At 46.5% G+C, this 15,955-nt stretch overlaps 1 protein-coding gene across 1 annotated transcript in view; it reads right to left on the reverse strand.

Moving 5' to 3' along the window:
- Positions 1–15,955, reverse strand: part of LOC119402300 (phosphofurin acidic cluster sorting protein 2) — a 96,846-nt gene that overhangs the window by 48,891 nt on the left and 32,000 nt on the right. Inside the window, exons 6-7 of the mRNA XM_037669451.2 lie at positions 8,799–8,938; positions 4,575–4,634 (exon numbers count right to left, since the gene is read on the reverse strand). Of these exons, the coding sequence (XP_037525379.1) occupies positions 4,575–4,634; positions 8,799–8,938 (200 nt within the window). The remainder of the gene's footprint in view (positions 1–4,574; positions 4,635–8,798; positions 8,939–15,955) is intronic.

The raw sequence follows: 15,955 nt of genomic DNA on the forward strand, positions 1-15,955 counted from the left end.
GAAAACTTTTCTACTTGGCGAGAACTTCATCCTGGTCTGGATAAATTTTTCGTCAGCTTTCAAGATTTTTCTACTTCATTTCTTAACCCAGGTGGGTTTTTCTTGTAGGTTTGTGCTACAAACCGGTCGATGCCAAGTTTTTTCTTTCATAGCACATATGAGCAGGCGCAGAATAGTTGCACTGAGCATCACACAAAAATTTACAGCATGCATAAGTTCCGCGAATGGAAGCTGCTGGGTAATCTTATCACGCATGCAGATTTGAGACAAACTGACACAAAGCATGTTTTCCACGCTGCGGAGCATCTGGGCAGAAAGCGTAGAGTGCGGCGCACACCAAGCACTGCCAGTACAAGTTACCTATTTCAGTGATGTGATTGACTGAAGCTGTTTTGGAGCAGGTTTTTGGAGCAGCAAAAAGTGTGTTTTGGAGCAGGTAAAATGACTTTTGGAGCAGCCAAAAACGTGTTTGGGAGCAGGGAAAACAGCTTTTGGAGCAGCTAAAAGCTCACTGCCAAGTGGAAAATGAACCGTGTGAAGCAAAACAGTCAAGTAAGGACGAACTCTTTTGAAATAAATAGTTCTGTCCAATAATGGATGTTTGCATAACGCCATTAGATCACCTAACAGCACCGTAAGCATAAACATTGGACACGGGTGTCAATGCAGGCTGCCATTGACGTTGTGGTCTGATAACTGTCTTATAACATTGGCGTTGCGGTCTTATAATGGCTTAGAGTGGCCAAACTAACAACGCAGGTAGGGTTTCCCAACTACAGTAGAATCTCGGTGATGCGAATCTGAAGGAGGAGCGACACTATTCGTATCGCCCAAAATTTCATATCAAAACACTAGCAAAACCTGTTTTCAAACCACGATATACGCACAAAACATTTATTTCTGTCAAAAGAACTCGCGTACGCCTTTCTGGGACACACATGAACGGACCAATAAGGGACGGCGCAGCTGGCTGCCGCGAAAGCGCGCATCATAGCAATCATAGCTTCGCATGAGTCCAGCTGAAAACTAAGTGAAGTCCGCTCCACCATAGTGACAAGCGAAGATCGACGCGAACGCCGAAAGGCTTCGCGCCAGGGGCATAGGCAGAAATTTTTTTCGGGGGGCACCTCCTTGATTTGAAGTGGGGGCCGGGCAGGCAGGTGTGGTCAAGTGTCATTTTCGGCTCTGTATGCCATAGCAAGAAAAAATTCGGGGGAGGAGGAGTGCAGTGTGCCCCCCCCGCGACTACGCCACTGCTTCGATCCTTTTTTTTTACGACTATATAGCCTTTAATCTACCGCTCCGTTAGCTGCGTACCTTCGGAGCTCGTAGTCGCTATCGATGATCCCGTTGACAGCGACCGTGGTTTCGTGCGCGGCGGTTGTGGCAAACGGTAGTTCTGTTTTCAATCTGCCTGCGCTGGCCGTGCCCGTGCCTTGAAAACTACGCTCTGCGTCGCCTGTATTGCTACCTATAATCGCATCTGTCGCAGTTTTGTCCGTTTGCGGGAAGCAGCGTCGCTTGGACTAAGTGGGCGTTGGACGCGCGTCGGAGTCCCGTCAGTTTCGTCATCGCCATACATGATAGTGTCAAGAGCGACCGCGGTTTCGCCCACAGCGGTTGTGGCAAACGATAACCACAGTTCTGACAGCGTGCGCACTGGCCGCGCGCGTTCTTCCGAAGCTAACAGCATTCTGCTCTCGGCCGTTTCTTGACGGATTCAGTACCAAAGTTCGTATCCCCCGCCGCGACGCGGAAAAGTGTCCGGAACATCCAAATTTCGGCCCATTCGACACAGTGGAATTCGGCTGGGGAATTTCACGAATTCGTATCAGCCGGTTACGTTTACATCAATGCCTCCTAAATTGGTTTACTGTGGGTTCGCAAAGAGCCTGGATCGGATTGGGTTGCAATTTTTGTCATGTCCAAATACGTCTGATATGCAGGTCTTTGGAGTTTTTCAGTACACCTGCTGAATTCCAGTGCTGATTCGTGGCCTCAATGTGCCTCTTGCTTGTAGCATGTCGCTTTATCGCTGCAAAACCATGCTGTTCGCGGTTAATAGTCTGACTACAGACAATGCAAAATACACTGCCATCGCTTCCTTGACGACACCAAGATGATACAGTGTCTCCATTTTCGTCATTCTTGTTCACGATGTCAACACTGACCTTGGTGGAACGACCTGAGGCTCTGACACGGCGAGACACGAACAATGTGAAAAGAAATTCTCCTCAAGAAACGTGTGGCGATATACGCTTTTTGCTAATCCCGCCGAGGACGGAATATTCTTTGTTGATAGCCGTTCCACGGCGAACCTAGTTTTCCACGAGTTTTGCTCACCGACTGGAGTCGCGTTCCGTGAAAATCCTCAAACAACACTAAGGTGCCAATTAACTGCGCCAGTTCACGGCTGGTGCGAAGCTTGTCCGTCATCTTGCCAGCTTCTCTGTTTGCAATAACCGCGATAACTGCTGTTATGTCTACTAGCTACCCCTAACCGTGGTTAGCCGTAACCGTAGTCAGCTTAACCACGGTTAAGGTTGTCCGTGTGACAGAGGTATAACACTGGTTCGAGTAGCAGAACTTAAAAAAGGGGGCAAAAATAAGACAGGCATGGACGTCGCTGTACTAACTGAAATTTTACTTCTATGTTGCTGCGGCGGTGCGGTCACACCAGCTCGCGGCGAGCCGCTCCTTTCAAGGTGCATTTTTAGGGGGTCACGCCAATTTACAGCAGTCTGGAGAGGGTTATGTCGGCGCCAAAAGCCTGAGCAAGCCAAACCAGCGCTTAAGAGCCTGCCCATCAATCTGCGTCCTGTCAGGTCCCCCAGAAAGCGCCGGGCAGTGTGCCGAGAAAAATGATGCAGGAACCCATTCCTTTCGCGGCACGAAAATTTTGCCACGTGGCAGTTTTGGAGTGTCGCGTTTTCCGCCGCCGGTGCGCTGCGCACGTTTTAGTTTTGCCGCTAGTGTGCTTATAGTTTGGCGCAGTTTTGGCGCAGAACAGCGGAGATGTAGCAGGTTTCACGTCTTGGCACAGTTTGGCGCAATTGGCGCAGCTATCACATCACTGCTATTTTTGTAACGATATCATTGCTCGGTGGTTCCGCAGCAACTGCAGAAGCGGCACCTTGCGATTTCTCTGGCTTTCCGGCGCGCGCGCACTTGAGCGAGCAAACGAGCAGGCCGGCAGGTAAACAAAGCTGCGCGTGCGCAGTGCGCGCTCTAGAGCACTGCAAGCACCCATGAGAAGGCGCCTCGGTGCTGTCTGCCATGCGCTCCCGTGGTCTGTAATATTTTGACCGCCACTGTACATGTGATAAACATACACAAAAATGCTAATAAAGATGTTTCGATGCCAGGATTTGAGCCCAGGGCTTCTACCAAGCCCAATGCTCTGCTACATTGCAGGTGCATGCCTCATTAGGCAGAATAGAACACTTAATTGAATGTTTCCTCTACAAGCATGCACACTCAGACAGTTTGCGCATTTTTTCACAATGCTAACTAAGTGTCAAATTGCCATTCAATCGAACGTGGATGCAGATTAGTACTTTGAGAAGCACTTCAATGACAGTGCTATATGCACTGGCTGTGACAATCATTTTTAGATGGTTCCTGCTGTAATTTTTGTGTAAGAAGGAGTACAAAGTAAGCCTGCAACAGCAGTAAGTGAACGAGTTTTAAAAAGACATTAAAGAATAACATTAAGTTTGGTTAGATTGATTTTTTTACTTGCATAGGAGTCTATCACCATTTTCTGCATGCCAATGAACAAATTTTTTGCATCGGAAACATCCACCGAAAGTCCCTTGTGCTGATGCTCAAATTGAACCGCCTGCACAGAATGATGGATTTGACACCACCACCTTGGCTGCCGATTTCTGTGAATCAGCGGGCATCTGTGAACTCCACGGCCGTAATATGTAGCAACAGAGGCTAATATAATAGATTGCAGTGCAAAGGCACATTAAATCAGAGCACACAGAGAATGAATATAGCAAATCAACAATTCAAATCACAAACCAGGCCTGGTGTTGCTAGTGATCTCTCGTTTTGTTGCTGAGCACAATGCACTTGTTGGCATATTCGTTTAACGATGATGCCTGCTCAACCTCGTGGATATTGGCTCCTTCTAGAAGAACTTCTACTATTACAATAGGTTGGATTGCCTCTCTGTCCTGGTTTAAAAGTTAATTAGTGCATTATTAACAACTGTTCAGATTTCCACCGACTCATTTTAACATGCATGCCACTGTGACCAAAGCAATTTTGTCAGGATTGCACAAATGTCTAGACTACTGTATTTTGCAAGTATTTCAAATACGTCCTTTGAAACAAATCATATAACACTACACTTTCCAATGAAATGATTCCGACTGCAGTTTACAGTTCGGTGCACAGTGAAGGTGCACTAGAAAACAGCTAAGAGGCTGCTGCTGCTACTACTACTGCTACGAGGTGAATGCTCTATGGTGCAGTTGTGATGGGGTGTCGTTTATAAATACTTGCACCAGCCGACAGCGCACCACAAGAGCGATTCGAAGGCCAATGAGAGCAGTGTAGCCCACCTCAGCGTCCGGCACCCGGAACTTCTTCAGCAGGGCTATGAACTTCTGCTTGATGTTTCTCTGCAAAGACAAAGGGGGCTGATATCAGAGGCACGTCAGCAAACTCCAATTCTCTAAAAATAGCAGCAGTAAGCCCTCGAATGATAGAAAACTGAGCAAGTTGTTACGAATTCATGATAAAAGACTGCAGGTGTAGGCACACATATACAAGAGAGAAGTTTCAGGACAACACAAATGCAACGTTTGTGTTCTGACCTCTAGTGTTTGTGTTAATACGCCTACGTCTTTTATTGGTAAGGCCTCATTCATACTGCCATCAAACTCCTCATCGCGCCACCACGGTGCCAAAAGAACGCACCACAGATGCGATGGAGCCACGTAAGAACATGTCACAGCAGTGGGGATCTAATAATATAATATGTGGGGTTTAACAACCCAAAACCATGATATGGTTATGAGGGATGCCGTAGTGGAGGGCTCCGGAAATTTCGATCACCTGGAGTTCTTTAACCTGCATCTAAATCTAAGTACACGAGCCTCAAACACTTTTGCCTCCATTGAAAATGAAGCCGCGGCGGCCAGGATTCGATTCCGCGACCTTCGGGTCAGCAGTTGAGCGCCATAACCACTAAACCACCGTGACAGGGCAGCAGTGGGGACATCGACAGCAGCGCATTCTCAGAGCGTTGGCAGACCAGTTTAACCAGTTGCACCAAAACGCAGAAATCCGTATTTGACATGGTAACATCAAACACATACGTAAACAAAACAGCAGATTCACACAACTGACATCTGCATAGCATCTCCACTAGCGACGTTAGTTGCCAGCTCCCCCTTTTCAAAATGGCTATTTGAAGTGAAGCTTTTACGAGTTACAGATTTAGATGTAATATGGAGATGTAATATGGATGTAATATGTAATATGTAATATGCAGAAATATGGCCCTAGAAGGTGCCCTAGTGACATGCGTACAGTGGAACTCCGATTATACGAGTTTGAGGGGACCACACAAAACCATCGTATATTCTGAACATCGTATAATTGAAAAACTAAGAATATAGGCTGTGATGCTCAGTCTTGCCCAAAAAACAGGTAGAGACCGCCTAAATAAGCTCGTGGCCCAGCCCTGCGCTTCTCCAAGGTAGATTAACTTATATTTTAAAATTCACTCTAAACATTTAATTGGAGGAGGTGTGACCAAATCTTTATTTTTAACCTAAACAAAAAAAAAGATCGAATCTAACATGCATCTTCTGTGTGATAAAATAAGTCTGAAAATTGACCATGTGTAAAAAGAAAACCAAATCCACGTTGGCAACAGCCTCCCGTCAGAACAGTCAGAAACAGCGTCATCGCCATCCCATAATGACTGAGCACATTTTGTTGAGTGTTCGCATTGTATGATTTTGTGCATGACAAAGCTGTGCAAGTCGTATTTGTTCCCTTTGGAAGAGAAATTCGTGACCATAAACGCTCACGGCAAGCAAAAGTCATTCTGCACGCTGAAGACAGCTGCGTCGCGTCCCTTTCGCGCGCTTGAGGCCTGTGACTGCGAGCACAGTAAACAAAGACAGGAGATTTTTGGATGCATGTTGACCAGGAAAAGTTTTCACAGCCTCAAAACGTGAAAATATACGGATTTGAGTATCAGCCTGTCAACTAGCTGAAGCTACTTCATGCAGATCAGTTTTCAGTGGAGGCAAAAATGCTCGAGACCAGCGAACCAGATTTAGGTGCACATTAAAGAACCCCAGCTGGTCGAAACTTTTGGAGCCCCCCACTATGGCGTCCCCCATAATCATATTGTGCGTTTGAGATATTAAACCCCAACAATTATTATATTATTATGTAGATTGAGCTTGTCTAGGTAACGGCCCTGGAACCCGCCTGCAATTAAGGTGCACCCAGAAGTGACCTAAAAGAGAGAAAAACTGGATCACAGAAAAAATGAATTGCCAGGAGAATAAATTTTCCGTTATAAAAGGAATACTGCACCTGTCTCACCCTCTCTTCTTTTTTTTTTAAATCATCAGCCTAGGGACACTAAGTTTCTCTTTTGGACCCGCGAATATTTGGTGGACATTAGATTAGAGTAAAAAAAGGTGAATTTTTCTCGGCCGGTATGAAAGAGTCGTACAATGCGAGGTGAGCACAAAATTGTTTCGTTTAATCGAGGTTTTTAGTACATTATTTCTTTGGGGTTTTCCCCGAAGAGAAACTGATTCACCACCAAATGTGGGTCGTCCTAAGACTGGGGGACATACAATTGAGGTTCCATTGTATTTGTATGTGCTGTCTGCCAATAACTGATGCTCTCTCGATCGTGGGCTTGTTGGCGATCAGCCATTTCTCATATGCCAATTTGATCTTTCATTGAGGACACTTGTCATTTCACGTTGCCACATTTCATTGTTGCATTTAACTGTTTCACACATGACAGTCGTTGTTGCCCCTAGCAACAGAAGTCTTGTGCTGCTAAGCATGTGGGTGAAGGTCCGATTCCCGGCATGGAGGAAAAAAAAAGAGTCACAGTTTCGCCGCAAGGGCAAGACAATGAATGCAATAGCAAGAAATTGGAATGTCCCACGAAGGGCAAGCAGCTCAAAACTTGCAGCGGGCCGCTCAAGTTCAAAGGATGCACAAAAAGAACACACACAGGACGAGTGCGAACTAAGAACTGTCACAGCTTGACACTTGCAGCGCGCTGCTCAATCACAGAGAAAGACACTCGAAAAGAACGCACAAGGTATACACAAGACCAATGCCTCCTCTATTTTTTTTTGAAGGCCAGTGCAAATGCTCGCTCCTCAATGAAAACCTTTGGTCCACCTTAGTTCAGGGAGTTATTGTCGTGCGTGACGCCACCTAAAGGGTATGACTGCTAGCGTCACACGTTCGTCTGAGCACGTTCCCATGGAGATGCGGTAGACGCGCCGTCCCTCTCCCATACCGCGCGTCTGTCAGATTTGTTCTTTTGTACTACTTCCTATGTGGCTTGAAGCAATTCCAGTGCCACGTCACAACGCTCGTGTGGTGCATCACAAAGCCAGCACATGCAGCAGCGTTGCAGTGACACATTCCCATTGGTAGTCTGCAGAGCGCCACGAACGAACACGCGCCATCTCACAACACTGGGTATCTTAGAGAGCCAGCATGACAGATAACATAGTGATTAAGAGGGATGCAAGACGCCGCCCCACGGATATGAACACAACTGAACAAAAATATTACCTCCACTGACTTCCGTAGTGAAGCACCACTTAGAGGGCGTTCTTCCCAATGAACACAAAGCAGACGTGAAAGCTAGCTGACGGGGGAGATTAGGAAAGGACCAGAGGAGAGGGTGGTGAATGGCTGGATCAGGCACATCCGACTGGCGTTGAAAAAAATAGAGGAGGTGTTGATGGGATGAGTGCGAATTAACAGCTGTCACAGTTGTTACTTCTTTGTGTTTGAGCAGCGCGCTGCAAGTGCCGACTATGCACAACCCAGAGGTGACGGCCTTCAAAGCACGCCCTTTGGGCCATCTCGCTGGTGACAGTGAACATGCTGAAGAACCTACGAGCCCTGTGTACCGCCAGCGGTAAATGGTGTATATAAATAGCTCGCCGTTGGTATTACGAAGGATGAATGGTGCGTGGCACACTTGTTTAATGCGACATGCTGCAGAGCAAGAGATCGCAGGTCCGAATCCCCGGTCGCGTGCTTCGGAAAATGTTTCATCTGATTTATTTTTCTCTGTGGATTTTATAAATATATACGTCCATATATATATGCGGAACATGATGGGGACAGCAAAAACCAACCGAGAGTGTCCATATAATTGCTATCACAATAAAAATTACGAGGGAGCATTGACTGCACAGTGCAATAGAAGGAAGGAAAGATAGTCGGTCAGGCATGCACACACCAAGCTTCGCTTCCCCATTTTTCCATTAGGGAAAGGGCTACAAATTTCCTAAAAGCAGCTTTTCAACTTCTCATCGGTCAGTGTTGTAGGGGTGCGGCTCTATCACTGTGTCAACAATGCAGACGTACAAGACCACTCAACATCGTCGTCCTTGCCAACAACATTGAGCTGAGAACGTTGAGGGGAAGACGACTCGAAAACTCTCTCTCCTGACGAAAAACTTGCACTGCGGCGGCGCATATCACCGCTGTGTGAATGTTACCTAAGCAAAATATTAATCCGACAACGAGGCCATGCCGAAGCCTATCTGCACCTTGCGCATCTGCGACGACCGCCGGCGACAGCGCAGCAGGGCCTCTTCGTTGTGCGGCTCATCACCCGCTGCCTCACTGTCACTCGCCTCATCATTGGACGACGATGATGACTCCTCGTCTGTGGCTGACCGCTCCGCATCTGCGCAGTCACAGATAACGAGTTGGTAAGATGGCTGGATGTTCACTCACCAAATGATGGCTGGAACTCACTCACAAACATTTGCACAGGCTCTGCGCTAGCACTCACTCATTGGTGCTTGAACATATTCCAACCGTTGCACACTCATATATACAGTCAAACCCGCATATATTAACCGTTTCACTCCCGTAAGAAAAGAAAAAAACCTGCCAAAATTACTGAAAAAAAATTTTCGCTCTACTTGTAGAGCTTTCTTTTTTGAATAAAACAGTACTATTCTGTCAATTCAATGGGGTTCCTTTATTTCACTATTCGCGTAAAAAATATCACTCGAAGGTGGCTTGAACACATGGCAAAAAAAATGAAAGCCAAGACACAAATGGCCCAACACGGATGAGTGTGGTCATCTAATGTCAAGAGACACAAGTGTGACAAGTATAGTCATCATTGGCCCCATGTGGGACCAATTTTTATTGACGACGAGTATAGCCGTCATTGGTCATTTTGTTACAAAATCTTATGACTACACTTGTCAATGGTAGCGAAAGGGTTAAACCCACATATAACAAATTATTGTATATATAAAACAACTGTAAAATCCCCTTGAATACATTTTCTATATTAAATTAATTGATGTATCAAATTGCCTCTATATATAATAGAACCTTTTTTGCGATCCCCTTCAGGTTCGGTATGTCCAGGTTCGACTGTAACTGTAAACACTCACTAGAGCTCGGAGTCATTTGCATTAGCACTAACCAGCACTCGGCCACATGCATTTTTACCGTATCTATTCAATGTAATACAACCATAATTGTAATGGAAAGAGCCATTTGACAGTTAGAGGAAATGGAAAAGATAAACAATAAATTGAACAAGATCAGCAAAAGAATACACATTACACTTCTTCAGTAAACTCCTTCCAATTCGGAAAAAACTTGGAGGACGCTTGAGCTTTGCCTTCAAGAGTAGAACGCGATAGCATAATCGGGCCCCGTGCGCATCCTCTTCTCAATTGCTAGCCTGATTTCGGTCTTGGTGCATGCCTCAACCCTGCCATAAGGAAACGAATGACTGTGCACGTAACATTGGCCGTTTCAAAGTACTATCCTAGAATGCCTACTACAAGTACAGTTGTTAAGTGCCCGCTACACCATAATTATTCCTTTTGCTAATCAGCGAAGGGCCCACTATGTGTCCGTAAAGCAACACGTAAACCTACGCAGCTGCAAACTTTTGTTGATGCTTTTGCTGATGATGATGATTAAATGTGAGCACTTCGTAATGGATGGGCCTTTAAAACACCCCCACATTGCACAATTCACATGTTTTGACGCCTCGTGCAACTCTATGCTTCTGCCACACAATATTACATGTGTTAAGGAGACTCCTTACTACATGACATTCAGAAGTGTTTTTTCGAAGCAGTTGCAAGAAATAGCGTGGCCCTGTGGTAGAACACCTGCTTGCCACCCAGACAGCCTGGGTTCGATTCTCACTCGAACCCAAATATTTTTATTGTTTACTTTATTTGCATCTTTTTCGATTATTCATAGTGTTTTTTTTCCGAAGCAGTTTCAAAAAATAGTGTGGCTTTGTGTTAGAACGCCTGCTTGCCATGCACACAGCCTGGGTTCGATTTTCACTCGAACCCGTAGACTTTTAGTATTTATTTTATTTGCATCTTTCTCGATTTTTCGGACACAGACAAGATGATTTTTCACACACAATCAACGATGCCGACACCGGAATTTCTGTAAAACGGGCTCTTTAACGCTACCGCGTTAAATTAATAAGTGTATGCCTCATGCGCATAGTCTATACAATGGATCAGGTGAAGCCGGCACACTGGATTGTGTGCGACATGCTGCTAATTAACAGCGAACACTTTTGTTTTGCTCATCTCCCTTCGACCGCGTCATCGATTTGCCGATTTCACAGGAATGTGAATGAGCCAAGTGCAAAACCAGAAGCACAAGATCCCTGCCCTGGAAAAGCAGGTTGCTATCCTTAAGGCTGCCATGCCAGGTGCTGGAAAGTTGCACTATGCCAACACCAAAGATTGTTTCGCTGCTTTAATGAAAGTTCACTACAAACTTGGCTTCACAGCAGGGGTCAGCGACCTTTTGAAGCGGAGGGCCATGTTGCATCAAACCCGACACGGCGGGGGCCGCACGGCAAATAGGGAGGTAGGGGTGGAGGGTCTTCGCAAGCAAAGAGAAAAATTTGGCGAATTGACAATACAGTGGAACTTCGATTATACATAACTTGCAACTACTTCACACCGTGGAACTCTGGGATACAATTTCGCGACATGCGCCGCTATTATCGAACACATGGCAGCAGACGACACCGACTCAAGCTGTGCAGTTCTCGTAATTCCCGTCAACGCTGCACATCGCAACGGCGATTTGTGCAATATTTGGCTGCTGCACGAGAAGTGTAAATCAATAATAATAAAAAAGACCAGAATCGGGGGACGTACGGTTTGCCAAACGTGATTACAAACCCGTGCGACCGCACGAAAGAGCTGTCCGAGAAGCGGAGCACACGGCTTATGCGCGCGTAAACAGGAAGGACCTCAGACGTTGCACAACATTTGTGTGTACGGGTACGTGTCACTTCATAACAGGCAAGTTATGCTTCCGAATCTTCTCACCTTTTTGCCGAGTGTATCACCATGGAGTTATGCGCGAGGTCAATTTTTGTCAAAACGTGAAGCACCGAACTGAACACAGCAATCGCGCCTTGGTTTTCGGGAGGCTCTCTTAGCTCTTCGGTGAAACGAACCCCGACTGGGCGCCAAACATGTTATTGGGCCATGGTTTTAGGCAGCAATCAGCGACGAAATCTGTGCAGTTTGAGCGCCACAAAATGTAGACGGCAAAGAGCGCCGCTTTAGGTGACTCGTGCGAAGTTGTTTCAACCATTACGTGCGACACCACTGACGACACTGCAGGCTGCATAATGTCCTGAACGATTCTCGTTCGTCATAAGCGCAAGGCAAACGATCAAAACACGCGCACTACGCCGAACGATCCGCGCACGAACGTAAACACAGCGCGGTCACTGAGACGTATGTGCTCGGTGATGGCGGACGGAAGACAGGAACTGACGTCACTTGCAAGTTATGTATACGACTTTCAGGGGACCGCGCAAAATCGTCGTATAATCCGGGCGTTGTATAATCGAAAAACCGAGAATATAGGCAGTGACGGTCATTGCTGCCCCACAACAGCGGGCACATAATGCCTAAGAAAGTCCGCGGCACAAACCTACGCTGCTCCGAGGAACGTAGATTAAATTAATTGAAAAAATGACAACCACGCATTTTATCGGAGGTGTGAATGAACCTTTATTTCTCACCTTTTAAAAAAATCTGTGATTTTCTTCTGAGAGTTTGCCCAGCCACGACACATCAGCTTTCTTTCGATAGCTGCAATATCTGGCAGCAAGTCGCCGATCTCGTCGCGTGCGCAAGCAAACCGCCGAATGTGGTCGACGTAGCACAACACGTCCGCGTAAGTCGGAACGGACGCGCTAGCCTCTGCAGCGTCGTCCATCTCTTCCTCGTCGGAAGTTCCCGCAGTGTCGGGACGCACAGTTTCGATAATGTCATCCAGCGACACTTCACTGCACACTGCAACGTCGTCGTCGGCACCAACATAGTCCGCGAAAGATCCAGGCAGCTCCAGGCTGCCGAACTCTGGTTCATCGTCAACAGGCACTGCAGCTTCATTGGTAGAACAAGCACCACTTCTATTAAAGCCGCAGTGCCTGAAGGAGTTGGCGATGGTTTCTGGCGTGACTGCGTCCCATACACTAGCAATATAGTGCATTGCATCAAGCACAGAAAGCATCTTATCCAACTGCTTGCGTTCCATGCCCGCCAGCCGACGCTGCACCAGAAACTTCCGATATTTCTGTTTCATGCACTTGATGACGCCAGCGTCAAGTGGCTGCAGCTGGCAGTGGCGCACCAACGGGGGGGGTTTTGGGGGTTGTAACCCCCCCCCCCCTGAGGCCGACCTGACCCCCCCCCCCCCGTAACTGCTTCACGGTCATTGTCGCCGAGAATCCAGCGTACACGTTCACGGGCCTTTCAGACGTTGTTATTTCAATTCAAGAGGTGGTCTGAGGTCAATTTTCTCTCATTTACTCCAGAAATACGTTGTATTCACCCATCTACTCCTAAACTGAAAGAGCGCAAACCGCGTGCTCTGTGACTCTGCGTTCACTTCCAGTGAAGCGGCTTTGGACGAAAGAAAAGATGCTTTCACAGGTCGTCAGTTTGACCCCTCTTCTTTTCTTGCCCCCTCTGATTATTGCAATAGAGCAAGGAGATATTTCGGAATCTTCGAAACAATCTATTGTTTTTTTTATTTGTTTGATTCTCGGGGGAAGTCTAAAAGGGGCTGTGTACAATGACAATGCGCCGCGTGGCTTGACCACAGACGTCGGTGCACAGTGCATGTGACATGAAAAATATTACGTATAGCAGCTCATCCAGCTGTGCACGCAGTGCTACATACATGTTTGTCCAGAACAAGAGTTCGCAGTGTTGTTTACCGTTTGTAACGTTATTATCCGGTTCACACGGGCAAATCTAATGCACTTAACTGCGCACATGCAAATTATACCTGGTTCACTGGGACGCTTCTAATGTAATTAGAGATTAAGATATCAAGTGCCTAAATACCATTAAATTGTCGGTGTCACATGGCTTGATTTAATGGCACTAATGGCGCGACGACGAAATTGCGCAATAAATATATGTTGGTTTTGTCTTGAATGTGCAACTTCTTTCAAATTCTACGTCATAAAACCCGTTTTATAGAAATAACAAGCGCTTTCATGTACATTCAATGCCTTACTTGCTATGGAAACGAAACTCGCTTAAGCGTGATGAACATTTCCTGTTGCGATGCCGGTGGCATTCTCGTTACTTTTTCTTAAATCCTTGATATTATAGTGAACACGAATTGTGTCCGTCACGGAGCACCTTTGTTTTCCTTTAAATAATGTACGCTCTCCTTGCCGACAAACATTCTTTTTTCATCATATAGATGGGCTCTACAAAACCACGCCCTCTGGATGAAGCTTTTTCATCTAACGGCCGTGACAAAACACAAAATGAAAATGAAGGCACTCATTCAACGGCAAGCTCTAAAGTATATAGCCACGTGTCACCGCTAAAATGCCCTTTATATTCACGGTGTTACCAATTAGCGCCACTTTTTACGTGAAGACGAGCTCTAACGTAATTCTAATTGGCAGGACCGAACCAAGGTAACTATCGATCCTCCAAAACGAAAAAAAAAAAAAAGGAGAAAAGCATTTGAAGCACTTGGGCCCTTCCAGAGACATATGGTGCGAACCTTCTTTTTCTGCCTTATCACAATGCATTAATTTTGCTAAATATGCCAACTTTCTCATAAACGTTTCACTATTTGGAACCCTGTGTCCATGTCTGTCGCCATGGCAAATATAACAATGAAACACATCGAGGAACAAGCTCTTATTTCATTGCAGCCGCAGTCAAAAATCTTTCACAGATACGTCTCAACGACTGTCATTCGAGCGTCAAGAGGTCATAAGTCACAATTATTCTCTCATCTAAATTTATCCAACGAGTATTCAGTTCACCCTTGAAACAGAAGACTCCCTGTCGTTTTTAGATGCCCTTGTAACTTGCAAATGAAACTGTGCATTCACACCTACACAAGTCGATATTTTCAGTTCACTTTAGAACCCCACAAAAATCCGCAATACATCAGTAGTAAAGATATTAATGTGAAGAGCCGGAACGCACTGCAGCACACAACTTTAGAAAGAAAAACAAGAAAAACGCGATATATTCAGGAAACGCGCCAGGAACGGCTACTCAAAATCTTTTATTCAGGAAGCATTTCGCTTCCAAAAACACAACGACGCAAGCTGAGAAATCCAGTAACAGGTGTCCCCCAATCAACATCACGACAGAAACACATATATCCGCTATCCGTGGCGCCAGCAAAACCATCGCCCGTTTCCGCGGCCGGCTGAGTAACGTGACAGTAAGAACGCGAATGGCCCGTCGGCTCTTGCGCTTTGCCGCCTTTGTGCCATACACACGTGCAGTCCGAAACGGGAGGGATAAAGACCTGACCGAAGCCAGTTCGAAACCGCTAACGGTGGCACGCGCGCGACTTCAAAGCGAAACCACATGTTCGAAAAGCCGCCGGCGTACTAGGCTGCCGAAAAAAGAAGAAAAAAAAAACGGTCTTGTTGACACCCCACTCCTCCGAGCGTGTGGCCCGTAGCCGACGATGGGGACCGGCGGTTCGTGAAAATGTTTGCAGCATTACGAACACAATAGCGCGTTCTATGCCTTCTCCTAAAAACCGGCCACCGGAAGAGCGTACCCAAGCCATCTTCAACAAAACTGATTGTACTGGCTGCGACGCGAGCTGCATCAGCGGAACTGAGAGAGACGGAAAAGACATCCCCAATCCATCGCAGCTGAAGCCAATTACCGGAAATGAATGCTGGCAGGACTTCGCTTTTCCCCGCGCAAAGCGCAAGAAAAAGAAAAGGAAAAAAAGATGTACGCGTACAGCCTCACAGTCCGGCACTCCAAGTATCCCCCTTTCCCTGTCTCTCATCTAACAGTGCACCTCGACACATCCACACGCCAAAGGTGCTCCCCACCACTTTTTACTCTTCAACTCATTCCCACCGATCAATCCCTCGCACTCCTCTGTTCTTTGACCGAAGAGCACTGCCGCCGCCTGCCTCACCCTTTCATACCCACCAAACAAGAAAAGAAGCCCTGTTCATCCCTCCCTCGACCGCTCAAGAAGGAACCGTATGTATTCCGAAAAGTAGGGAAAAATGTTCACTCAAAGTTCCAAAGATAAGAGGGCGTCGGCGGCGCTTCGAAAAGAGTGTTTTTTGTTTTCTTCGGGGCTTGCGTTTTCTACAGGCAAATGGTGTCGCCAGCGGGGTGGCCGCGCACTTTGTTTTTTAACTTTGTTG

Source organism: Rhipicephalus sanguineus, chromosome 8 (genome assembly GCF_013339695.2).
Source record: "Rhipicephalus sanguineus isolate Rsan-2018 chromosome 8, BIME_Rsan_1.4, whole genome shotgun sequence".
Taxonomy (NCBI): Eukaryota; Metazoa; Arthropoda; class Arachnida; order Ixodida; family Ixodidae; genus Rhipicephalus; species Rhipicephalus sanguineus.